The 26,072-nt window shown below is 41.0% G+C and overlaps 2 protein-coding genes across 6 annotated transcripts in view; both read left to right on the top strand.

The window, feature by feature from the left end:
• Window positions 1-4,322: 4,322 nt before the first annotated feature.
• On the top strand, window positions 4,323-11,352 carry LOC123984373 (delta-1-pyrroline-5-carboxylate synthase-like). 2 transcript variants are annotated; one of them, XM_046071226.1, is made up of 17 exons: window positions 4,323-4,480; window positions 5,011-5,125; window positions 5,258-5,406; window positions 5,542-5,691; window positions 5,795-5,899; window positions 5,991-6,143; window positions 6,488-6,578; window positions 7,142-7,266; window positions 7,797-7,941; window positions 8,033-8,106; window positions 8,462-8,561; window positions 8,979-9,199; window positions 9,319-9,456; window positions 9,561-9,756; window positions 9,976-10,097; window positions 10,332-10,614; window positions 10,730-11,352. In XM_046071226.1, the coding sequence occupies exons 2-17, from the start codon at window positions 5,032-5,034 to the stop codon at window positions 10,909-10,911; spliced, it is 2,328 nt and encodes a 775-aa protein (XP_045927182.1). In that variant the 5' UTR covers window positions 4,323-4,480; window positions 5,011-5,031; the 3' UTR covers window positions 10,912-11,352. The 2 variants fall into 2 exon arrangements, with proteins under 2 accessions (XP_045927182.1, XP_045927181.1); XM_046071225.1 differs by having other exon boundaries at window positions 4,325-4,480; window positions 5,991-6,149.
• A 299-nt stretch (window positions 11,353-11,651) lies between these two features.
• Window positions 11,652-26,072, top strand: part of LOC123984281 (arginyl-tRNA--protein transferase 1) — a 54,518-nt gene continuing 40,097 nt past the window's right edge. For all 4 annotated transcript variants that reach the window (XM_046071079.1, XM_046071078.1, XM_046071077.1 and 1 more), the window contains exons 1-6: window positions 11,652-11,817; window positions 16,075-16,138; window positions 16,298-16,360; window positions 16,536-16,639; window positions 16,870-17,106; window positions 22,737-22,951. In XM_046071079.1, coding sequence (XP_045927035.1) covers window positions 11,718-11,817; window positions 16,075-16,138; window positions 16,298-16,360; window positions 16,536-16,639; window positions 16,870-17,106; window positions 22,737-22,951 — 783 coding nt within the window. In that variant the 5' untranslated portion in view covers window positions 11,652-11,717. The remainder of the gene's footprint in view (window positions 11,818-16,074; window positions 16,139-16,297; window positions 16,361-16,535; window positions 16,640-16,869; window positions 17,107-22,736; window positions 22,952-26,072) is intronic.

The following is a 26,072-nucleotide window of genomic DNA, read 5'->3' as shown; positions in this document are numbered from 1 at the left end:
TGGAGATGTAGGGGAGTATAGGTAGAAAGTGGCATGAAAATAAAATTCTCAAGTAAAGTTCAGGTACCTTTGTATTTTTGTAAATTTGTATTGTATAGTACTTGGGTAAATGTACTTAGTTAGTGTCGACCACTGCTGATGGCACTTCCTGGACAGTAAATGTCCTAAAGTAGTGATGGGATATTTACACCATGCTGATAAATTATTCCTCTTACTCTTCAATCTTGAGTAGCTCTTTATGCTGTTCTTTGCCTCATGTCTTTACTGGATGCTCTCACCAGGCCCAGGGGTGGCAGATCTCACAGCTACACCCCTGATCAGGATAACGAGAGTCACAGTACTGCAATTTGTGTAAAACCACAAGTACACAAAATTACTGCTCAAAATCAAATGAGGTTACATTATGTCATTTTCTCGCCACTTTTTTTAAAGCTGATTATATGTGTGTTCTGCTGTTGAGACACAAAATGTGCTGCAGCTTTAAAATCTATTAAAATGTCCTGGGTGACAGATGATTTGAGGTATTTATGTACGGAGAGTAAAACCATACTGTATAAATACTCTAAGATAAAGTTACGTCTCTTGTGCTCTGTAGAAATACAATGTCACTGTTTATGTCATTTGGCCTCACTGGGTCATTTGTTTGCTGCAACTCTGTAGGGCCACTGACATGTGAGAACAAAGGCCTACATGTCCATGTCCTCCACCATGGTCTGGTGAGCTGAGGGGACAGTTGTACAAAGAACAAACCAGTAGTTTATACACGGGTCATTTACTTCCTGAACTACATCAAGTAAAACACGAGAGCTGCTAAACTGCTGACCAACCAGACTTTACCACAGAACAAAAGTGCTGTTTGAGGGTGCACCCAAAATCAGTTGATGAAATATCCACTGTACATGACAACGGCAGACACGGAAAAGGTAACATAGAAACACCTATATGACTATAGAATAGCCAAACAGTTAAAAATATCTACTCTCAGCTATACTTCTTACTCAACAGCTTTCTGTAAAACATCAATATAGGATCAAAATAACATAATACCAGAAGACCATATCACAGAATTTAAGCCTCTCTCTCCTATTGCTGCTGGTAATGAGAAACGTATGTTCATCATCTATCTCAGCTCCAACTGTGACTTCTTTTAAGAGGTAGGCCAATTCCTTGCTCATAGTTTTAGTTTTACTTGGAACAGTTCCAGGCAGTGAAACTGATGATGGTCATATTATTTGACAGCCTCACATATTTTACAGCATCATGCAAACAATGGACTAAACAAGAAAAAATACAGTGCATTGTCCCCTAAGTTTCCTCTTTACCCCCATTTGTGTTTACATGCCAATCCCAGGGGTCCTTAATACAAAACAAAGTAAGAGGCTGCCTGTTCAGTCCATTCATATCAATGCATGGGTTTAACATGGGGTAGAGAGGCCCTGTGCACTGCACACAGAAAGAGTGAAGCAGGGTCATAACATCAGCGTCATAGAATGACAGCTCCCCCTTCTGGAGATTTGCCAGTATGCCCAGCTTTCTAACTCTCTTTCCCACTGACAGCTGCTTCTCCTGGGTATCATGACATGCCAGGTACTGTCCCTCTCCATGGTAGATGCACCAGGATGTGTTATTCACACCCAGGCTGGAGGAACTCTGACTTTGACGATCTTTTTTATCGACTGGCCCAGTGGTCACACCTATTAGCCAGTAAGGTTTCTCCTGGACAATGACCTCCCAGTAATGCTGGCCAGTAGTAAAACACTCCTGAGCCAGGACGCTGTACTGGGAGTCATATGGCTGGGGGCTCAGAGCTTCACTGACAGGCTGCCTTCTCCAGTACACTTGTTTCCTGTCCTGGGATATTTCTAATTTTGGGTGAGCTGTGTTGGAGTCCAGAGCAGGAGAACTTAGATCTGCAAATAAAAATTTACATTCAGTCCATAATACTGAGATAGTGGGGTTTGATTTTAGATTGCAAAAGATTGTATTATTTACTAACATGACCACATTCGTGGAAAGTGTTGGGACAGAGCCACCGAGAGGTCATCTACCAGCCTCTCTACTGTTCTTAACTTCTCAGGGCCACACAGACCACTGTCTACTTCCTGGACTGGTGCTAAATCCAAAGGGTTGCTACAATAAAAACTGGAAACCATTAGAAGGCAAAAATCCTACAAAAAGAAAGCAGTTAGGATAGAAAAAATAAAGTGACAGATACTCACCAAAGATTCTGTGCTGTGATTTGCTGTTGAAAGTAAACAAGTTATGTACTACTGTACGTTTCGCAATCTCAGAAAACATATTAGCTGTATTTGTACAAGACGTTCACATGATCACAGTAACACAGTCATAATATCAGATATCATTAAAGGCAAGATAAGATATTCCTTTGACCTACCTGCAGGAATCGCAGATCATTTGTTTCTTGGAGGAGTGATTTGCTGGATGCTCTGAGGCTGTCTATCTCTTTGACCTGAGCCTCCACGATGGCCCTCTGGGCCTCCAGCCACTCTGTCATGTGTGTCTCCTCTGCGTCTATAATCTGCATCATCAGACGCTCATCGCCATCCAGCACAACACGGATCCTGCTGTACTTGTCTGAGACTCGCTCCCTGAAATCTGCAGCAGACTTCTAAGAAAAAAACAAACAAACATTGTTTGAATACACTCAAAAGGGGGATATGTGAACGAAAATACAAATGATTACAAAGGGCACATTGACTCTACCACTGTTTGCATATACAGTGACTCCAAGTCCTTGATGGCATGTTCTGCTTCACCTCTCCTCTTCAGCAGTTGGTTCATCGTGGTCTCCAACATGCTCTAAAGACAGAAACACAACAGGCCTGTAGAAAATAAAGACCATGGCGGAGAAATAGATAAATAATCATAACACTTACAAGAAAATAAAACACACTAGCAAATCATAAAACAGAGCTAGTATTCACCTTGAAGTCTGCACAGGCTTCATGGAGTTGAAATGCTTTGTGGTTCTTGTGCGTGCCAACTAGAACGCACATACAGCACACAGGGGCCATTTCCTCCATACAGAAGAGCTTGAGCTCATCACGGTGCTCCCTGCACTTCAGAGACAGCGGATCCCCCGTCACCTCCACAAGTGTGTGGTCCTTCAGAGCAGACCTCTGCTGGTGCAGCAGAGCGTGAGCCTGGCACAGTGAGGCGTCACAGGTCAGACAGGTCCTTATGGCCACCGATGGTGTCTCTATGCAGTGGTCACAGTGGATAGTTGAAGATGATGTAGTTCCCCTGCTTGGTGTTGTTGTTGTCTGTCTGAATTCCTTTACTTTGGTCTGAAGGATGTTGTTTGTTTCCAGAGTGAGCCCAGAGGGGAGGAATATCTGACACTCTGGACAGAAGACAGGACCCTCATCAGACCCATCTGTTTCCCAGACAGCCTTGATACAAGTGAGACAGAAGTCATGTCCGCATGGCAGCGTGACAGGATCTGTGAAGAAGTCCTGGCAGATGGGACACCTTAAAGTTTCCTCAACAGTGCCCATAGCTCTGCTTGCACCTGTTATGGCAGCTCAGTGTCCAGTGTGTGTCTGGCCTTCCTGCTCATGAATGTTTCACAGGCCTCTCTTGGCATGCATGCGCCACTCATGTGCCTCAGTGTCAGATTACTAAAGATGAGTTAACATCTTCCAGTAGCTGTTTCGAACCTTTGACACTCAGGAGACCACAAACAATTGGATGGCACATTTCCAACAATGACCAAATTATTTGTCTTAAACGCAGTACCATTTAAAATGTAATCCAACAAGATGAATTAATTTTAATGTGAAAGTTTCTTCTTGACTTTGGAAACAGTAGTTTGCCAAACATAATATTAACTTAAGGTCCAATTTTAAGCCAAATCTCAATGTCTTCAATAGCTTTTGGAGTTTTCACTGCAAGTCAAGTGAACCTTGTGTTAAGATTATTTTGTACAAAATGTGCCTACCGTAATATTCAGTGATAGTTCATTTTAAAAAACAAATATGTAACATCAATTATTATTTTAATTTTTTGGACTGTTACTTGCATAACTGAATAAATATTTTAATTATAAAACAAACATTATGTAAAACAGTAATTAACAACAACAATTTGGATATGTCTACAATAGGCTGACATTTGTTATTGTTGCATTCAGTTTGTTTTCTCAACTAAACTTCAAATATGAACTGCCAGTGTTTTGACCCTCTATCCCTGTGCTTGTACTTCCCATAACTACAGCGTCCACCCAGCTAACGTACTCTTTCTGCGTACGTAAAGACTGATTTGCTTGCCACATGAACGTATTCGGATATCCTACGTATACGTTGTTCCTGCATAGCTCGGTTACGGTACTTCCTAACCAACGTGGGCTGTGGATGTGGCAGCACCGCCGGTCCGCCTGTCTGACTACGTGTCTCCTGGTCTCCTGCAGCGCTCTCCCAAGTGCAATTGTGGTTGGTTGTCTAGGTTTCCACATTGTCAGGTAAGGAGTCATTTTGTACAAAATGTCTTTTTCTTTTGTTGAAAACAGCCGCTACGCTAGACGGTGAGTTAGCTCACAGCTGCTAATGCTAGCCAACGTCAGCTAACCCAGGTACGTTTTGACAACACAAGACAGGCAGCTAGCTACCATCTGTTAGCCTTGTTGATCTAACATGCAAACTTTAATGGCTTCTCAAATGTTTGAGTTTACTTGTGTGAACAGCACATAGCCCCTGTAGCTGGTACATGTTTAAGCTAAGTAACGTTAATCCAAACAACAAACATCATGTTCACTGGGTCAGTGTGTCAAGTTCAAGTACCAACACAATGCTGATAACCTCATGTGGCATGATGCAACAAAGAAAACAATGTTCAAGTGAATGATGATAAATGTTATGGTATTCTTTACATTTAAGTCACTGTGTTGATGTCTGGCCATACAGCCTGTCCTATAATATGAAAGCTGCTTATCTCAGATGAGGTTATTGCACTGTTAGAGTAACCTGGCACCGGTCTGTCTGTTCATCATAGCTGTCCCCAAGTGTCTGTGCCATGTTTGCCAGACTGGCCTTGTGCTCTCGGCTGCCATCCATCCGGCAGTCAAATGTCTGTCCTGTCTCTATCAGAACGTTTTCCCAGGTTAAATGTAAGTAACGAGCAAGCTTCCTTGTCATACCTAAAGGGGACACTGTTCTGACTATCTTTTTGATCTGTAGGCTATAATACTCTTTGGTGCATGCTGATGTGTAATACAATGCGACTTTGTTATTCTCTGCAGTCTTGCGCTCACGTCCCCATGGGAAGTCTTTTGCTCACCGCAGTGAGTTAAAGCAGGCCAAACGCATTGTAGTGAAGCTGGGGAGTGCTGTGGTGACACGAGATGAGTGCGGTCTGGCACTGGGACGGCTGGCTTCAATAGTAGAGCAGGTAACGCCACATTAATATTGTTGATACGGACAAGAGAGGATGATGGCTGTGTAAGTGTGAGAATAATATTATGTGGTCTCAAGGAAGACTTAAAAACAAAGGGGACTGATAAGTGATCTTTGTGTGTCTTGTCAGGTGGCCATGCTGCAGAATCAAGGCAGGGAGATGATGATTGTCACCAGTGGTGCTGTGGCGTTTGGGAAGCAGAGACTGAGACATGAGATCCTGCTGTCTCAGAGCGTCAGACAGGCTTTGCATTCTGGACAGAACCAACTCAAAGAGATGGTTAAAAACAATCTTGCAATTCTCTGGAATGTTTAGTCCACTCATTGAGAAATGCTTTTGTTCATAGCTGTGTTAACTTGAATGAAATCTCTCTGTTTTCCAGTCAGTTCCAGTTTTGGAGGCAAGGGCATGTGCAGCTGCAGGACAGAGCGGTCTGATGGCCTTGTATGAAGCTATGTTCACCCAGTACAGCACCTGCACTGCACAAGTGCGTACTCGAGTTTTCTCACAGAATAAAAGCTGACGTCATATTATATAATCTCGTGTAATTCTCTCTACATTTCTGTCCACTTCTGTAGATTCTGGTCACCAACTTGGATTTTCACGATGAGCAGAAGCGGCGCAACCTGAACAGCACTCTCCATGAACTGCTCCGCATGAACATAGTTCCTATCATCAACACCAATGATGCTGTTGTTCCGCCCCCTGTTCCTAGCAGTGACTTGCAGGGGGTAAATGTGGGTACTGTGTGCAGGGCATGTCGGGAATGCTATGTGTGGTCCTGAATCGTGATGGTGGATTGCTTTAATCACGCATAGTCCTTCCTCATCAATGTATAACTTTAAAGGCTGCTTTGAATGTTCTCTACTAACTCAGAGTATGGTGTTCTTTTTTTTTTTTTGCCATTTCATTGCGCACAGTCCTGCATATGCTATCTCTTTTTGAAAAAGAAGTAAACATATTTGCTTTGCAACTGAATGGGACTGGAAGGCTTTTGTTGTATGGAAGCAACTGAAAAGTTGTTTAAGATACAGTCGATTTCCTTTTGGCTTAATGAAATGTCTTTGTATTTCAGGTAATAAGCATCAAAGATAATGACAGCTTGGCTGCACGGTTGGCTGTTGAAATGAAAGCAGACCTCCTTATTGCTCTATCTGATGTTGAAGGTACAGAAATAACCACTAACTTAAAGATTAATCATGATTTACTTAGCATGTATGCTAAGTATGAGCTATTGTACATCAATAATAAGAGATAATAGAACTAAATTAATCAGTTTAATTTATTCATGTATTGTTACAAATATGCTGTTTTTAATAGTAGCAGGTAGTCACACACTAAGAAAAAATAAATCTTGTATAGAAATCCAGAATGGTACCTCGATAATGGTTTTATGGCCATATCGTAGCTCTATGAATTGGAATCGAAACATGAGGTGCCTAGAGATTCACACCACGACTATAGACTAAGAGTTGGAGTATGTTAGCATCAGCTGCTTCGATATTGACCATTCTTCCTTTTAATCTCCCCTGTGAGTCCCTCTGCTTTATGGAAGTGTAATGCTTAATCGGTGGGGTACTTTTAAACAGTTAATCTGGAAGAAGTGTTCTGTATACTGTCTGGCCTCTTGGTCAGGTATTTCTTGATCAACATAAATCAATATCACTGTGACGACTTTAATTCTGTGAAGGATTAAAACACAAAAAAAGACAAAAAATCTATTCCACAGGTTTGTACGACAGTCCCCCAGGAACAGATGATGCCAAGCTCATTGATATATTCTATCCTGGAGACCAGCAGTCAATCACATTCGGCACTAAGTCTAGAGTCGGCATTGGTGGGATGGAAGCCAAGGTCAGCATTGTATTTTTTATTTATACCTTTACCCAACCAGAAAAAAAAAAATCATTGAGATTAAGAATATCTTTTTCAAGAGAGTCCTGGCCAAGACAGGCAGCAGCACAATTAACAAAGTTGCAGACATAAAACATTTAACATTTACAATGGGAATAAATAATTAAGCATGACCTACGATGTTGATGTTAGATAGAATAGATAGAATACCACTTTATTGTCCAGCCAAGGCTGGAAAGTTGTCTTTGGTCTCACCAGACCTATAAAAACATCACTATACAAACATGGACATATATAAACATACCAACATCATATCACATCACTGTAGTTTACCCCATACATGCCGTGTACAATATACTTTCTGTACAGAAAAATACCAATTAGTGCAGTTTATTCATTAGATTTATTGCACTAGGTATAAAAGATCGCTTATAGATATTCCTGTTTGCCAGAGGCACTTATCTCAAAGTGTCAACAATACTTAAATGAGGGAAAAGTTGCATTATACTCACTCATGTTGTCTGAATCAGGTGAAAGCAGCCCTCTGGGCACTACAGGGTGGGACGTCAGTTGTCATTGCCAATGGCACAAATCCTAAAGTCACAGGCCACGTCATCACAGACATTGTGGACGGGAAGAAAGTTGGCACCTTCTTCTCTGAAGTGAAACCTGCAGGTACTGGGTACAAACATCTGGAAAGAATATTTCACCCACTTGTTGAGTTTGTGTTTTTAATATTTGATGCATGCATTATTTACACCCCCAGGTCCAACTGTGGAGCAGCAGACAGAGATGGCCCGGCACGCAGGCAGAGCTCTGTCCTCCCTGCACCCTGAACAGGTGAGTTTATTTATTTATTTATTTTTTTTGCTCCAGTGTGGTCTGTCTAACTGAAGTGAAGTAGTATAAGAGGACGATTTTCTCACGGGGTCCAAATTGTTATCAAGCCTGATTGCAGTAGATTGATATTAAACTGTAGAACGGCAATCATAGGAATTTATTTAGCACTGATATATTAAATACCATCTACAGACCTCATTTTATCATGGCTAAATTAATTTAAATTGCAAGATTGCAAATAGGGAAAGAGCGCCTCTTGGTTGGCACGCTGCAAAGAAAATGAAATAAAACACACAGCAATCTTTGATCCTGGTGTTTGTTAATCATATGGGAGTGTGTGTATTTGTTTTTCTAGAGAGGGGAGATCATCTGCTGTCTTGCTGAGCTGCTTACAGAGAAGAAAGATGAGATTCTCAGTGCCAACAAGAGAGACATGGAGCTAGCAACAACATCCGGTACAGAGCCACAGAGAAGACACACTGATCACCTTACTGCACAGCTGCATGCAGTCGGATGACTCAAATGCCATCCTTTGTAGCACTTCCACTGAGGGAAACTGGCATATGAAGGAGATTTGGATAATCTGTCTGTTGGCTTTGGTTGGCATTTATCTTCTCTTTTATCTCTGGTGTGCATCAGCCATGTTGTCAGTAAGATGATTGTGAATGAAGTTTGGCAGGAGACATTCTGTGCCCTGTGTTGTTGGGCAGCATAGCGTAGAGAATAGTGAGACCTGTTCTTTAACTGGATGAGCAAAGTTCTTAGTCCTGCTTTACAATGCCTCTGCTTGCTGAAAGCAAAAGTATATTCTCTACATGGATTTATAGAGTATTGCATTGTCAGTGTTGTTCATTTATTATATTTCCTCACAGGGCGTCTCTCCCAGCCTTTGATTGATCGCCTGAGTCTGTCAACTGCTAAGCTGAACAGCCTTGCCATTGGCCTCCGTCAACTTGCTGTGTCCTCTAGAGACAGCGTGGGTCGGGTGCTGAGGAGGACCAGGGTTGCCAACAACCTAGAGCTGGAGCAGATCACTGTTCCCATCGGTGTCCTTCTGGTCATCTTTGAGTCACGTCCTGATTGTCTGCCACAGGTCAGTCAGCCCCAACGCTCAGCCTGTAGACTTACTCACCATCAGCTGCTGCTCTGGGAGACTTTTTTTGTCATTGAAAGTTAATCTCACATTTTCATTAATTTAATATTGTGTTTCAGGTGGCCGCTCTCGCTATTGCCAGTGGGAATGCTTTGCTACTGAAGGGGGGTAAAGAAGCTTCCAACACCAATAAAATTCTGCATCAACTCACTCAGGAAGCACTTTCCATTCATGGGGTGGCAGACGCCATTCAACTGGTAAAAATTGAATGCATTACGTTATTAACACAGTGAGTTTCTACATGATTATAATACAAACTCAGATATTCTGTGATATGCTAAAGATTAACCTTGACATGTAGGTGAGCACACGGGAAGAAGTTGAGGATCTGTGCAGGCTAGACAAGATGATCGACCTGATCATTCCAAGAGGCTCGTCCCAGCTGGTACGGGACATCCAAAGGGCAGCTAAGGGTATTCCTGTGCTGGGTCACAGCGAGGGCGTCTGTCACGTCTACGTTGACAGCGATGCCAGCATAGAAAAAGCTATTGCCGTTGGTATGTGATTCCAGTGTGTGTACACTAGCTGTGAAGGTTGAATTTTGTGCAGTGTTTTAAAAAGTTGTTGAAATCGGAAATAATCTTGTATTCATATTTCATTTGAGTGCACCTAGCAGTTGTAAGTGATTTTACATGTTGTCCAAGAGTTGTGGTTAGTAACTTCTTTGGGTAACCTAAAACTGCTGAATGAATATACTAACTTGTGTTTCATTCTAGTCAGAGACTCCAAATGTGACTACCCAGCGGCCTGCAATGCCATGGAGACCCTCCTTATTCACAGAGATTTGCTGCGAACTCCTATATTTGACCAGATCATTGATATGCTAAGAACAGAACATGTAAGAAACACGCACTCCCATAATTTTGGGCACAAGTATTACAAATAGCATTACACTGTATGGCTAAGTGGCTATTTACAGTTCTGGAGAGGCATTTAGTACAACAGCAAGTTTAAGCAGTTTAGTACTTAATTCAGGTCAATGGTATATAATACAGCAAGTATAATTGCTTTTGCTAATTTGAGTTTGATTATTTCATTATTAATAAATCATTGCACCATTGCTTTCTCTCAGGTGAAAATCCATGCAGGTCCCCGGTTTGCATCCTATTTAACTTTCAGCCCATCTGAGGTGAAGTCTCTGAGGACCGAGTACGGGGACCTGGAGTGCTGCATAGAGGTGGTAGACAGCATGCAGGATGCTGTGGACCACATCCACAAATACGGCAGCTCCCACACTGATGTCATTGTTACAGAAAACGAGGAGACGGCTGAACAGTTTCTGCAGCAGGTGGACAGTGCCTGTGTATTCTGGAACTCCAGCTCTCGCTTTGCAGATGGCTACCGCTTTGGCCTAGGTATGTACAGTATCAGGCATGGTATATATGGAGAAAATTCATCCTTCTGTAAATGCATCTAACCTACTACTGTCTTGACAATGGGGCAGAAGAGTTAATGTTACTTATTTTGCAGGAGCTGAGGTTGGTATCAGTACGGCACGGATACATGCCAGAGGTCCTGTGGGTTTGGAGGGGCTTCTGACCACCAAATGGGTCCTTCGAGGTGAAGGGCACACTGTGGCCGACTTCTCTGAGCAAGGCAGTATGAAATACCTTCATGAAAACATCCCGGTCCCCCAGGGGAGCTTTAGTTAGGTGCCAAACCAAAGGGCCATCAACAGGAGTCAAGATAACTGATGTATACAGAGTTTATTTAAAGGTTTGTGTCTGCCAGTGGCACTTCAACTTTTTAGCTTCATCACCCGTATAAATCCACTATGTTGGTGAAGGAAACTTGTGTGCAGAACAGAGGCTACATTTACCGGACAACCATGTTGTATAAATACAAATCTCCTGAATAAATGACTGGCTGTTACATGGCTGGTGAGAGGGAAATGTATTGTGGTGAAAAGAAAAAAAAAAAATTGAATCATTGGTCCATCTGTGATTTTCTAACTTATTTTTCTACGTACAGACTCTCCCTTGGTCTTTTTGTAATTTACTGGAAGTGTTTGAGCAGGACCTTGGTTCAGATTTATTTTGCTGTCCTTCCTCTTTGCATAGGTGATTTAATAAATATGCTGTACAGTTCTTTAATCATGATGATGTGTCTTATGTGTCACAAAGGTAATACTGTAAAATCATAAAATCCCAGGTTTGGGAACATAGGAGGGGAACATACAATTGCTCAATTTAGAAATGCACAATGATTTTAGACATATGTAAACAGTACAGTGGTTCATTTAATTCTTGAACATGCATACATTGTAATAGAACCAAATGATATCTACATACACAAAGCTTTTAAAGCCAGATTTGAGAAGACTGGATGTTAAATACTTTACTCAGAGCTACCGCTTGTCTCCCACTGGTGACGTGGTGGGTGTGGGCGTGGCTTGACATGCAGCAGTATTTGCCCGGACACCGGGCAGACTCAGCTGTCATTCGTCTCCGTATTAAAGATGGCAGGAAACAAGTCTTACACTATAGTAGAATATTTCGGCGGGGATGACGGGTACCGCTGTGGTTACTGTAAAAACGAAAAGGGAAACTTTTCTCATGGTAAGTGTCTCCTGAAGTAGCGAAGAAACATGGCGAGTCGGTGTAGCTGACCTGGCTTTATGCTAACGACCTAGCTCCGTCTACTTGCTGGAAGTGTATCCGTTAGAGGGCTCGCTAATGTTGTTATAATAACGAGTTATATTGCTGTAATTGCATTGCAAGACCAGCAACGCCACATTGTACTGAGTACACGCATTAGTGAGCGTTCACCAAACGTTTTTAGTAGGATAGTGTTGAGGTTATTATTAAGTCAGTGTTCAGCTCTTACTCTTAGCATCTTGCAGCCCAACTGTGGAAAACAAAACCAAGACTGTTGCCAAATAATGAGTTAAAATGATTAAGGAAGGATGGGCTGCTGATTTTGCGTTAAGTTACTATTCAGGTGGGCAATAATGTTATAATATGTTACTTAACACTAACACTGTAACATTAGCATAGCAGTAGACCGGTTAACATCTCTACTAGCATCAAGCTAGGCTAGCTAACGAGCAGTCTGCAGAGCTGGACCCGGACCACTCAAGAGAAAGTGCAGCTGTCTCTCTCATTTGGTCTGTCAGTGTTGTGACACTGGAACTAGAGGCCTTTACGTGTCAGGTACAAAGAAATGCGGGGTTGCAGGATGTGCAGTCGTGTATTCACATATTTTGGTATGGAGAACTTCGATCTGATGTTCTGTAAGAGTACATATGCATACGAATGAATGGTGCATTGGTTAACGTTAGTAGCCAAGTTACTGCACTTTCTCATAGTTTTAGTGTTGCTTATGTTTTGTAGGTGAGTGCAGGAGTCTTTTTAGTCTTTGACCAGTTCAAACAGATGAGAAAGCACTCTCTGGAAATCCTCTCTCCCTGTTCCAGTTTTGAGGGGTGGCCCACTTCCAAGTGAACCCTGGATTGGTTTGTTTAGTGATAGTATAAAGAAACAAGTGCACACAAACATCCAGTGGTTAGAGCATTACAGCATGCCAGTTTCTGTTAATAATTTCTCCTAATTCTCAAAATGTCTATTTTTCATATGTAAAGCCACCACTTTTTACTTAGCATACCATGTCAAATGCCAAATCACAATGTATGTGTAAATGGCAAAATTGTTTGCTTACATGCCAGACTTGCACAATTACATAGGTTTGAATATAAAAAATGGGTGTTTGTCATATGGCAATCGTGGGCATTGGGAAACTAGTAAGAAGAATTGAAAGCTCTAAGACTTTATTTTTAAGTCTTGTCTTGGACCGCTATGAACCAGGAAGAAGCCTTTCCACCCAGTGCCTGCTGTATAACTGTGTACTTAATGAAAAGTAAGGGGAGATTGGCACATTAGGTTAATTTAGGGGTAGAGCTTTATTAGCCCACAAGACTCCTGCAGTGCCAGGAACATTTCCTTCCATAAATCTGTTCACAGGAAGGGTGACATGGCATGTAACTGTGTCACATGCCATAAACATTTCTGAACAGTTTTTTGAAAGTGAAAGTGCACAATTGAGCAGATCTTAAAGGGTATTAAAAGCTGCTGTACTGTATGTTGTGTTTAAAGGCAGCCAGTGTTGTTTGAGAAGTTCTGACTTTTATATAGAACTATAAAAATAAGCTGTGTAAGAAGATGGGAAGGGATTTTTTTCTGTCTGGGACAGAATGGTGTCATTCAGTGGAGGTGAGCAGGCGTGAGGCAGGTTTACTATAAATAGGGTTCAGGCAGTTCCTTATGCAGTGAGTGAATGATTGGGCTCAGAGCCTGCAGACAGGAGCTGTTGTAAACTAAGATAAGAGTGGTGGTAATTTGGATATGTTACATAATGTGGGCATGTCAGGTTCTGGCGAGGAAGGAAGATTTGCTGTGTAAATCTTTTAAGTGCTAAGTAACCGTGTTAAACAGTTACAGGTTGCGGGTGTAGATAAGGTTAAATGAAAGTGCACTGGACTTACAACTATAGCAAGGAACCCACTATTTCAGGCTACTGATTATTTTCAGGCTACAACAACAACAAAAAAAAAATAACACTACTGATTTTCAAGTTGTTCTTCCTCTATAATTTACCATGTTATATTTTTCCTGAGGTGCTTGTGTTGTCCTGAGAAGACATGTGGAAAAGTCTACCGAGTCTCTGTTGTGCTGTTAACTTTTCCAAGCAGGTGCTCAATACGATATTATTTTCCTCTACGGGATTGGAAAAGTGATGTTATCAACAGTGTTCTTACATGAAAAGCAAACGCAAACCCGCACTACAGAGTACACCATCTGCTCTACACTGTGTTACTGTGTCTGTCATGCCTCAGTGGAGGCAAATGGATAAGGTGTGAACGATAGAAAGGCACTCTTGTTGTGCCATGATGACGGCAGCTGTTGCTCTCACGTTGAGCTCACATGGCATGTCATTTGTACTCTAGATTTATTATCTTTTTTAACTTTGGACTTTTTTACATAACTAGTTATCAGGAAACAAGGAAGCTAAAAGGATTTTGGCTTTTGTGTTATTCAATTGGCCCTGGCTTGTCCTTCCCCACATTTACTTGAATGTTTTTAGGATGGTGTCACTTGATATCCAAGGTATTTATAATTCATTTGGAGCCCACTCAATGCTTTTTAAGATATATTACTAAAATTAGTGTTCCATACTCAAATTTATAAGATTTCAACACGACAGCTCTGTGCAATTGCTGAGGTCATAAGAATTTTAGGCCATGAAGATGGGGTCTTAGGTCAGGATCTCTAGAGAGATTACTTTCTAAATGTATGGTGAGGCCATACATTTGTGGTATTTAAACATAACTCCCCAAGGATTTAAATTCTAGATATATGTATTATGTCTGGTGGATTTCACTCTTATTCATACCAGTGTTATCACTGGAAAATACAAGAATGTCTCCTTTCATTCTGTAAGCTTTTTTCTCTTCTGTATGGTTCTGTGGAGAACAGCTTAACAGTTTATATTTTTAACATGGTTTAAACTTTCAAAATCGCCCATGTAATAATCTACTTAACGCTGACATGTATTGCTAAGCAAGTTTAAAAGAAAACCTGCAGTCTTGCTACTATATCTGCAGGCTTTAGAACTAGCTCCAGTCATTTCCGGCTTCAGTGTTATGGTGTCACTCTGTTGGATCATCACGATGTGTTGTCTCTGTGGACTCTGACTAAACAACATTCTCCTGGGACATAGAACATTGTACTCCGTTGCAAACTTAGTGTGTGTTGTGTGAACTGGTATACAGTGAATTCCCTCGGCTGTTTCTGATGTAATCTGATAGCGGTCTTCTTATAGAGACTTAGTTTTTGGTGTGTGTGCACGTGCAAACTGTGTATATGGTTGCAGAAGAGAAGGTCAGAAGTTAAAACGGGGAGCTTAGACCTCAGTTCTGGGAAGTAAGATCCAAGCTGCTGTGGACACAAACAATATGTTTGTATGTTACTAATGGGGGCTTAAAGCACTGTGGGAATGTACTTTGGGGGACACTGTGATTTAAGATGGAAAATGTGGACCGCCCAGGTTTTTGACGAACCACTCCTTATTTGTATAGCTGCTATTTCAGGCTAACAAGTGTTTAGTTTAGCTTAATTTAATTCAGTTCTGAAAAAAGCCAGCCTAGTTCAGGACCGCTTTCTGCCTGTTTCTAAAATAATTTCCTTCAAGTTAGACATTAGAGAGCGTGATCTGATGGATGTTTCTTTCCATTTCAAAAGTATAGTAAAATCATATCAAATCAATTAATAGTAGTAGTAGTAATAACAACTTTATTTTTATAGCCCCTTTAAAAACAGAGTTTACGAAGTGCTTTGACAGACAAACCAAAAGCCGAATACTCAGAAGGTAGTAAAACAACAGATGACAAAACAAGATTAAGGTAAAAAAAAAAAATAAGACTATGAAAATGCGATATGAATAAATACATAACTAAGGCTGTGAACTAGCTCATATAGAGTCAACAATTAGCTGTAGCTTGGGACCAGACCCAGAAATGTGATAAGCAAAATCTTAATACTAATCTCGAACAGACCAAGAGCCAATGCAGAGAAGCACGGATTGGGGTGATGTAATGTCATCTGTTAAAATCAGTAGCCTCACTGCTGCATTTTGAATTAGTTGGAGGCAAGACAGTGACTTTTGGTTTATGCCAGAAAGGAGCGAGCGACAGTAGTGAAGTCTGGAGAAGATAAGTGCATGAATGACTTTTTCCAGGCCAGAGTGTGAGAACATTGGAAGAAAGCAGGACTGGACAACAAATTAAATGTTGTAATGTTATGATGTTCCTTTTTCTACAGGGATGTGGTCTCACACCATGACTGTACAGGACTACCAAGACCTCATAGACAGAGGATGGAGAAGGTGATGTAGCTGTCTCCTACCTTCACGCAGTCTCTGTTTACTTACATATGGACCTTTTTAAAAATGTTGTCATTAATGTAGTTCAAGAAATATCATTTTCAATGTTTCAAATCATTGATAATGTATTTTAGTAATAGTTATCAATTTGTTCCTTTTCAGAAGTGGGAAATATGTCTATAAGCCCATAATGAACAAGACATGCTGTCCACAGTATACTATCAGGTATGATATTTTAACCATTCCTATTTATCTGGTGATTCATGCTTCATGCAACACATGAGGATGAGCCATGGCAGATTGATCAATTAAATCACCCATTCAATATTTGTATAACAGCATAAACATATACAGATATATGTTGTCCTTTCTAACCTTTACTTTTGTGCTCTCTGTCAAGATGTCATGCACTGAAATTCCAGCCTTCCAAATCCCACAAGAAAATCCTGAAGAAGATCAGCAAATTCATTTCCAAAGGGGAATTACCAAAAGGACAGGATGATGGTGAGAGCGTATTTGTTTTTATATAGTAGTTATTAATGCATTTCTATTGTCTGATACATTTTTATGTCTGTTTTAATAGAAATAGGTGCGTATGTATTTTTGAAGGTATTGAAAGTCATACCATCAGGATTTCTAAATAGCTTGGTATACTGTTATACGGTGATACCGCCCAAGCCTACTCTGTAGTACACATTATCTGGTGTAAGCAGTATTGATTTTGTGCATTGTAGGGGAGCCAATGGACTCGGTGTGTGAAGAAGCAGGTCCACGCGAACCGAGTAAAGTCTGTCACTCAGAAGTGAAGTGTGCTGCTGCCACAGACATTCAGAAGGAATTAGCAGAGTGTCCCGCTATCTCAGAAGTTCAGAAGGAGGCAGAGGAAGCAACATCTACCGTCCCAGAAACGTCAAGAAAGGATCCAGTGTCTGTCCCAGACCGGAGAACAACAACAACTGCTCCTAAACCAGGTAAGAAATCTGAATCCCTTTCAAATGGCTGATAGGTCTCTCTTGTAAAAAAGGTTTTAACCTCAATGTGACTTTCCTAGTTAAATAAAGGTTAAGAAGATGGCACTCATCAACAGGAACTCATAGTGGTGTATAACACATTTGTATTTCTACTAGTTTGTTTAATTATTTTATTTAAATTCTACTTGATTCGCCACCTTATTGTACTGTTTACTCACTACTTGAATCTACTTGCTTTCTCTTCACTTCTCTTTTCCCCACACTCAAATCACACACACCTACATTCTCTCACTAACACACTGTCTCCCTGTATGGGTCTCTGCTCTGTCGACTTTCTCCATCAGCTCTAGCCTACGTTTTGTAAAGTCGCCGCATTTGAATAAACTCACCCGCAATCCATTTTTTGTAAAAAAAAAAAAAAAAAAAAAGAAAACATTTTTTTTGTAAATATTACACCATGAGGTATGAACTGAACCGTGGATTTGGAGAATTGTTTCACCCCTACCTATTACCATTATTTTCCTTAAGCAAAGCAACCTGTCATTTATTTTTGTTTATTAAAACAACAACTTGAACACACGAATCATGAATCTAAAACTACAACTATTAGTCAATTGAAACTTTTTTGATTATCATTTAGTCTTTTTGGAATATCTTTGAGTTTTACATTGTTGGCCGTTAGTCGTGTTGGGCTGTGGGAAATTATAATGTGCATTTTCACCATTATCTTACATTTTTTATGAACAATACAATTTCAATCAAATTTCCATTGAAAATAATCGTCAGATTAATCAATCATGAAAATAATCATTAGTTTCAGCGCTACATGAATCCATTACCTTGGATAGCATATGCCTAATGTATGCTTGTTCATGTACCCTTACTGTGAAAGTGACATTACAGCAGCTGCATACATCAGCCAGCTAATGAGTCGTTAGGGCGAAGAAAAAGGCTATAAGAGACAGATGGATATTTTTAGTCAGTGTACCTTTACTCACTCAATCATGTAGTGTAGTTAGAAGTATTTCATTATAGCATGTGTAAAAAGGCTAATTAATGTACTGTAATAGGTTAATCCCGGAACTGAGTAGCCACTTAAAACTATTCAACTAGCCAGCTGGTCTTTACACTAGACAACTAGCCACAGTGAATTCTCCTACATCTGTGACTTTTGGTTATTTCCACCTGATTCCACACACTTTCTTGTACTCAGCAGTGAATGGCATCTCTGTGTTGCTGCTATAATTTATGTTGCTCTTGTTATGTTATCTGTTGTCTCTCAAAAAGTTGTCTATTGCTGTTTTCTGTTTTATTTTACATATCTGGTATTCTTTGAAACTGCAGTAGGAACGACTGACGATAGCTTTAATGACGATTCAGTACAATCAGTTTGTAAGTAAGTCTGCCACTGTTCAACAATAGATAAAGCACCATTGTTTGCCAGGGGGTGTCACTGTTCACCTTGTTATAGACTCACTCCACTGTGCAGCAGCTTGGTGAAGGAGGCCGGTGCTTCTTCTGTGTTTTAAAGAGTGTGTCTGGTAGGGGTTCTCCTCTATCCTCTCCAGTACAGGATATCCTCACTGCCAGCTCACAGTAATGAATAAATAACAAAACACTTGCGGTGAAGACATAATAAACTTCTATTAGACACAGGAAGCAGCACTTCTAAAAACTGTTCATGTTTCATGCCTCAACCACTTTTTTTCCCTTCAAACATCTAACGATTACAGGCCCCATGCTTATTAATCAAAAGGCAAGGACGTATGTTGGAGCAGGAAAGCGTGGTATTGGTACATCCAGATGCAGACAGAAACATACAGAGAAAACCTTCAGCGGTGCCAGTGTTTTTCTGCTCTTACACCTATGTCAGCAGCGCATTCCTCTTCCTCACACTGTCAGAAATAACAAGCCTTTCCAGGAGGCTAGCAAAGAGGAAGTAAGGAGGATTTACTATGTTGGGCTAGTGTTTAATCTCCACTCCCCCCTTATTTACCTCCAACAGAAAACACCTGGACATATCTTTCCTCTAGTTTTATAACTGGAGCGCTTTATAGCTTTGGGCAGGTTCCAGATCTAACTTGAGAAAACATGGCTCCCCATCTGCCATGTAGCATATGCAAAGCCAGAGGTAAACAGATGCGGGATTATGTATGAAGTGTTGCGTTTTGAAGGGAATCACAATAGTGAAACCTGCATACATGTATTCTGTATTCCAGTTTGAAGTTAAGTCTTTTATCAATTCAGTCGACAGTTTTGAAGTAAAATCCAGGGAGCTGTTAACAAAATATTGATTTAAAATGATTTTATTGCAAAGTGAAGTAATTTGCTATTGTCAGGGTTTTTGGCAAGTTAGGGTTAACACCCTTTCTATAAAAGAACAGTGTTAATCAATGTGCCTGTGCAGATTATGGCTATAGTTAAACAGTGGCATCATTGATGATGGCCCAAATTTGTTGCTTTGTAAGAAGTGAGAAGCGGTATACTGTATTGTAGGTAGCGTGTGTTTTTAACTAGGCAGAGTTAACAGAAAGTGGTTCGCATTACAGTTTTCCAGAGTATATGTCCTGTGAAATTACAAATATCCCCATGTTAATATTTTAGTGGTTGCTCACAGATGAACAACCGCGTCCTCCTCACCCAGTAGATACAGTTTGTGTGTCTGTGTTTATATGCAAGAAAGCAGTCTGTCAGAATTGTAGACAGTTTATGCTGATTTTGAGACGTATGTATGTTTAGTGAAGCGGGGAGGCAGAGTGTCATAGCTTTTATGAAGTGCTAACTGCTGGAGCGGGAGCAACTGTCTTCCACAGGAACTGATCTGTCAGACTTTATCTTCACCACGGCTGCATACGCTTTCCTCAGGAGTACCTGTGCCTGTGTGTTTGAGACAGGGACAGACAGTCTGTGTCTGCCTTGACCTCATTGTGTTTATTCTGACAGAGGACAACCATTTGACTACACTAGAACTCCAAGGGTTGCATGTTTATATAGGGTTTGCTCAGAAATGCTCTCCATGTTTGGTGCCTCCGGTCATTTACCATTTTACAGACCAATACAGCAAACAGGGCCATTAAAATGATACAAGGACCAGGTAAGATTTGTAGAGCCCTATGAAATCTGTTTGAATTTGATGTCTATAATGAAACATCGGGATGGGTGCACGGGCGCGCACAGTGGGGCGGCAGTCGTCTTATGTGCATGTGTTTTCACACAGACTTCACTTGGTAAGAAAAATTTGTAGACTATTAACTTACGTTACAAGTCGCGGTGGATATTTTACCCACGGACCAGGTAAAGCAACAGTGAACACACAGTGTAACTGCCCTTGTTGGGTAAAGCAAGATGCAGAGAGTCTCGACTGATGCCTTTTATGGTTTCTTTCTTTCTTTCTTTCCTCCGTATCCAAATACCGCAGTAAGCACCGTGAAAACTATAAAAATATACAAATAGATATAAACAAGACTCCAAGCGTACAGTCACACACAGAGTGCAGATGTTGGTTTCAGTTGTTGAAAGGCTACGTTATTAATAGACCGATGTGCGGCTCACCTGCTGCCAAGAGACGAGTTCTCAGTCTTTTAGGCGACTTTATTAAACATACTGCTGATGGAGAAAATGGAGCAGACGGGGGAGAGAGAGTGAGGCAGAGAGAGGCGGGGCAAGCCGGGGTGTTGACCTGAGGTGTAGGTGTGTGTGAGTGTGGGGAGCATTATAAGAATGTCCGTGGTCATTAAAACCTGCTTTCACAGGGTGGTATAATGTGAAAATTTTAGATTTTGTTCCTGGGGGGGGGGGGGTTTACAATCACGATGCCGGCTCAGCGTCGTGATGTATGTCAGCCATCGCCGATGGACGATGGCATTGTCTGACAGCCCAACCCTAGTGTATACAAGAAGAAGAAGAAACCTTTTATTGTCACATACACATACATGTTGTGAAATTCATTCTCTGCTTTTAACCCATCCCTCAAGGGAGCAGTGGGCAGCCACTGTGCAGCGCCCGGGGACCAACTCCAGATGTATGTATCAGTGTCTAGTCAACGGCACTGACTGGAGAACCTGTTTTTGACAAGACTTGAGTCACAGCTGGATTGAAATCTTGTTACATTATACTATAATATTTTGCTGTTTTTGTAGTCCTCAAGTATTTAGTTCACCCTGTACATTATAAATTACAAGTCCTGATTTCAAGATAAATCATGAAATAAGCCAGAATCTGCATAAACTTCCTGCTGTGGTCCATTTTTGCTATACACAGGAGAGACTGTACTTTACAGTAGAAAAAGTCACTTGAGTCAGCTGAAGCTGAACGCTGCCAGTGAATCTTGGCCACTGCCAGTGTTTCCCTCTTTCCTTGTCAGTACCAGGCGTCCCTCGTCCTTGTGACGTTGACGGGGGGGAAAGTTAGTAAGTGAGCTGATGCTGGCGGCTGGCAATAGGACAAGCAGGAAATGGCTCTCGTTTCCTTATTGCTCCAAACAGGATGTGGGCGTGTAAACTGTTGACATGGGATGCCCGGGAGCTGGAGGGCTTGGCAGGGGCCCAGGTGGTGGTGCTGGTGGAAGAGGAGGAGGAGGAAGGAGAGAGGGAAACAGGGAGAGATTCAGTTGCTTCAGAAAATATTAATTTTTATTATGAAGAAAGACATGGAAAGTGTATGAGAGTATGGCGAGCAGAGCTAGTCATTCATGTGCTAGCAAATGTCTTTGTCATTATTAGTAGGGTTGGGATCTCTGTTCTGATTCAAACACCTTTTACCACAAATCATGTCACCGCTCTGTGACATTCATCCATTTACTCCTTGCTCATCTTCTTTAGGGTTGAAGTACTAGAGGGGTGTCTCTGGAAACTCGTATTTAAGAAAAATATATATTGGAATAATTTGTAGACATCATTCGTTTACCTTCAGCGTAAAATGTAAATATCAGCTGATCTGTGTTTTGTACCTGAGCTTGAGATGTTGCTAGCGTTAGCTGTATCTGGGGCGTCATTGTAGCTGGGAGACGGCAACACATTGAACACGTTCCATTCTTTTAAATTTACACAGTGTTGAAGTAAATTCTTCGTCATATTGGAGGTGTGAATGTGAACAGATGTACTCTCTTCTCGCATGCTTTGGCATGCTGCGTAACATATTGACATATTGCGTAACAAATGACGTGACGTTAGGTCCTTGTAGGAGGTCCTGGCAGATAAGTGCAACTTTTATGGACTGTAAAATGCTCACTGCAGTTTAGTCGGAAGCGTGACTTAAATATGCAAAAAATTAGGAACCGATTAGCAGAATGAAATGCACGTGTTCTTGGAGAATTGGTTCCAATTCCATCTTGAAACCCGATCTTGATACCCAACCATAATTATTCATTAACTCTTCTGCTGGGAAATATACCAGAAACATGGTCTTAATACTCAATAAATCTTCCCGAAATTTGAGACTTATTCCAAAGGCAGTATAAATGCAAAAATTGTTGTCCACATAAAAAAATGGAATTATTTCTTATAACTGCGTCTTTTTTTTCATATGTTCTCACCTGGAAATGCATGCCACGTGTTTTGCATGAAAATAGGTAAAGAATGGTGTTTTTGTTGACAATTCTCCCCCTCTTCTGTCTTCTCCCTGGGGTGCAGGGGTGGGAGCTGATGCTAGCCGGCCACCGTGTCGGAAGGCAAAAGACTTGAGGAAGGAGCGACGTCATCAGAAAGAGCAGATGAGACATGACGCGGATGGGGTCTCTTCCATTGTGTCTCCTAGCCCACCCACACCAACACACAGCAACCAACCCAAACCTCTGGAAGATTTCATCAGTGAGTCATTGCCTGACAACTCTTCTCATTGCCTTGAGGTGAGCAGAAACATGGAGTAGGTAGTTACTTTTCTCTTTATTGTGTTAATAATAATAATAATAATAATAATAATAAACATTAGCTTATTGTGATGAATCCAGTTATCATTAAGAGATAATGTTTGGATTCAGTTAGCTTGAAACTTTAGTTTCCTAGAGCCCTCTTCCCCATCTCCAGTGACTTCACCATGTGTTTGTGTGTGGAGAGGATAGCTGGCCAGAGCAGAGTGGAAAAACCACTTTGAATTCAACCAAATGACAGGCACACCACACAAACTGGGTTGCGTTACCCTTCTGATGACATTAAAACCACAGCTCCCAGCTCAGCCAGTGTGAGAGGACATGGAAATGAACTTTTGGCAGGAGGGCAGAACGATGTAGAAAGATCCCTGGCGCAGGTCTCAAGCTGAGGTTGGTAGAGTAACGTCATTCTTGGTCTTGACCGAGATTTGAGCCAGATGCTCTGATAAACCAGGCAGTGTCTGTCTCTTGTCTTTATACCCCTTGAGACTAGACCTGCAAGACTTCCTCCCAGTCCGCTCTTTTCAATTGGATTAATTAGTTTTCCCGCAATTGTCGTTCAATTTCACTAAGTGGGCATGAACACAAGGTCATCCTTTGCAAAGGAAGGTTAATTATATGTTTTGCAAGTCAAATAATTGAGCGATACCTCTATTTTACCCATTTAGCTGTTTATCACATATGGCAAGGCTGCGTCACATTTGTGGCTGAAGGACAATTTGGATGATAAGGAGTTCAGTGAAGCTGATGTTTATTCTTGAGCTCCAGGCTTAAAAGATGTGTTCACATAAACACCAGAAGAGATATGTTTACACCCGAAAATTTACATGCAGACCAGGTAATTTTAATCATAAACACATCTGTTAAAGATATCACGCTACTTGACTGATGAGACTGGCTCTGCGGGTTACATATGACATTTTTGAAAATAACAGGAAATGGAAACTTGGAGCAAAAGAAAGTTGGTGACTAAGCATCTCTTTGCTTTAGAATTGTCATAGGCTCACCTTTTCTTGCTGCAAAACTGCTCCGTTGACATTTCTCTCTGGCATCTGTGACCTTGGAGGAGCTTATTACTTTTTAACTCATTGAAATGCATAGGAAAGGAAGACAAGTTATAGGAGATGTTCATTACCCTCTGTCTTGGCTTTACATTCAGCTGAGGTTTTCATTAGCCACCAGGGGTCAGTGTGAGAACGTGATTAAGAGCCCCTCAGGCAGCTCAGGAAAGTGTGGAACTGTTCACCCATTATCCCCCTCAAGAGTCTTGTCTACTGTCTCTACACTTTTCTCATATTTTCATAGCCTTTCTTCTAAATCTCCTATTGCTAACATGCAAAGGCTCGACAATCAGTTGTCTCCTCTATGATATTATTTTATTATGTTGTGCTGTAAGATGTTAAAGATCCAGGTTCAGAGCAACATATCTTCCTGTTACAGCTTTGAAAAAACACAATTTTGATTTTAATTAAAGTTGCACAAAAGCCACTGGTATTATGTGGCCTTATTTGAACATTATTAAAGTGGTCAAGTATCACACTGTTGGTGTTAAATTTCAAGACTGTTATGAGAATTGTTAAAATTTCATTTCCATGCTGTCGACTATCTGCTGAAGTGTTTGTTCACCAAAAGGATTTCAGCCTATCAAAATATATCTCTAGATTTAGAACAAAATTAAAAAGACTGAACTTGAGCGTTGTCCTTTTATGTAAGAGGCCCAACATCTCTGTTTGACTAAAGGATGTAGATGCCAAGTGGTCATATGAGAGAAATCCACTTAGGTCCAAATCAAACAAACCCCAGGTTCAGTTCCTCCATCCTGTCCATCCAGGGGATTCATATGGCGCAGCCTCTGTGGCCAACAAAAGCTTCCAAACGAAGAGACGGTTAATTAAATAGGGGTGGAGGACGTGGAAGGTGAATTCTTCTTTTAGTTTGTGTCTTTTCACAAGGCTGTCGTCTCGTGATTCTCCCTTTTAAGATTGATTTATAGCACTGAAAACATTTTCTTAAAATATGCATCTCTTAGGTGTATGTATGGATGAATTCATTTATCTTCTAAGATCCTTCTCATCATAAATATTTATACAGTATAATGTACAGTAGACGTTGTGGCTTGATATTTGGTAGTTTTAAAAATAAGCCATTTTTTTAAACAAACAAATAACCGAAACAAACAAATGGACCCCTTAGTTTTGTTTTATTAAAAGAATTGTGACTAAGATACATAATGACAGGGTCATTTCACATCATATCGGTCCTCTCTGGTTGACAAACTATATAAAGGTGTTTCTATTGCATCAAGGCTAGTTTGGTATTTTCATGCTGATTAAACTGCCCCAATTTATTGACCTGGCCAATTTAGCTAACTCTACTAGACACAAATACACTCACCTAAAGGATTATTAGGAACACCTGTTCAATTTCTCATTTATGCAATTATCTAATCAACCAATCACATGGCAGTTGCTTCAGTGCATTTAGGGGTGTGGTCCTGGTCAAGACAATCTCCTGAACTCCAAACTGAATGTCAGAATGGGAAAGAAAGGTGATTTAAGCAATTTTGAGCGTGGCCTGGTTGTTGGTGCCAGACGGGCCGGTCTGAGTATTTCACAATCTGCTCAGTTACTGGGATTTTCACGCACAACCATTTCTAGGGTTTACAAAGAATGGTGTGAAAAGGGAAAAACATCCAGTATTGGATGATACTTTGATGATACCTTGTTGATGCTAGAGGTCAGAGGAGAATGGGCCGACTGATTCGAGCTAATAGAAGAGCAACTTTGACTGAAATAACCACTCGTTACAACCGAGGTATGCAGCAAAGCATTTGTGAAGCCACAACACGCACAACCTTGAGGCGGATGGGCTACAACAGCAGAAGACCCCACCAGGTACCACTCATCTCCACTACAAATAGGAAAAAGAGGCTACAATTTGCAAGAGCTCTCCAAAATTGGACCGTTGAAGACTGGAAAAATGTTGCCTGGTCTGATGAGTCCCGATTTCTGTTGAGACATTCAGATGGTAGAGTCAGAATTTGGCGTAAACAGAATGAGAACATGGATCCATCATGCCTTGTTACCACTGTGCAGGCTGG

The sequence above is a fragment of the Micropterus dolomieu genome, linkage group LG15 (genome assembly GCF_021292245.1).
Source record: "Micropterus dolomieu isolate WLL.071019.BEF.003 ecotype Adirondacks linkage group LG15, ASM2129224v1, whole genome shotgun sequence".
In the NCBI taxonomy this organism is placed as follows: Eukaryota; Metazoa; Chordata; class Actinopteri; order Centrarchiformes; family Centrarchidae; genus Micropterus; species Micropterus dolomieu.
The sequence above is the reverse complement of the archived record's forward strand: the minus strand, read 5'-3'. Positions and strand labels throughout refer to the sequence as shown.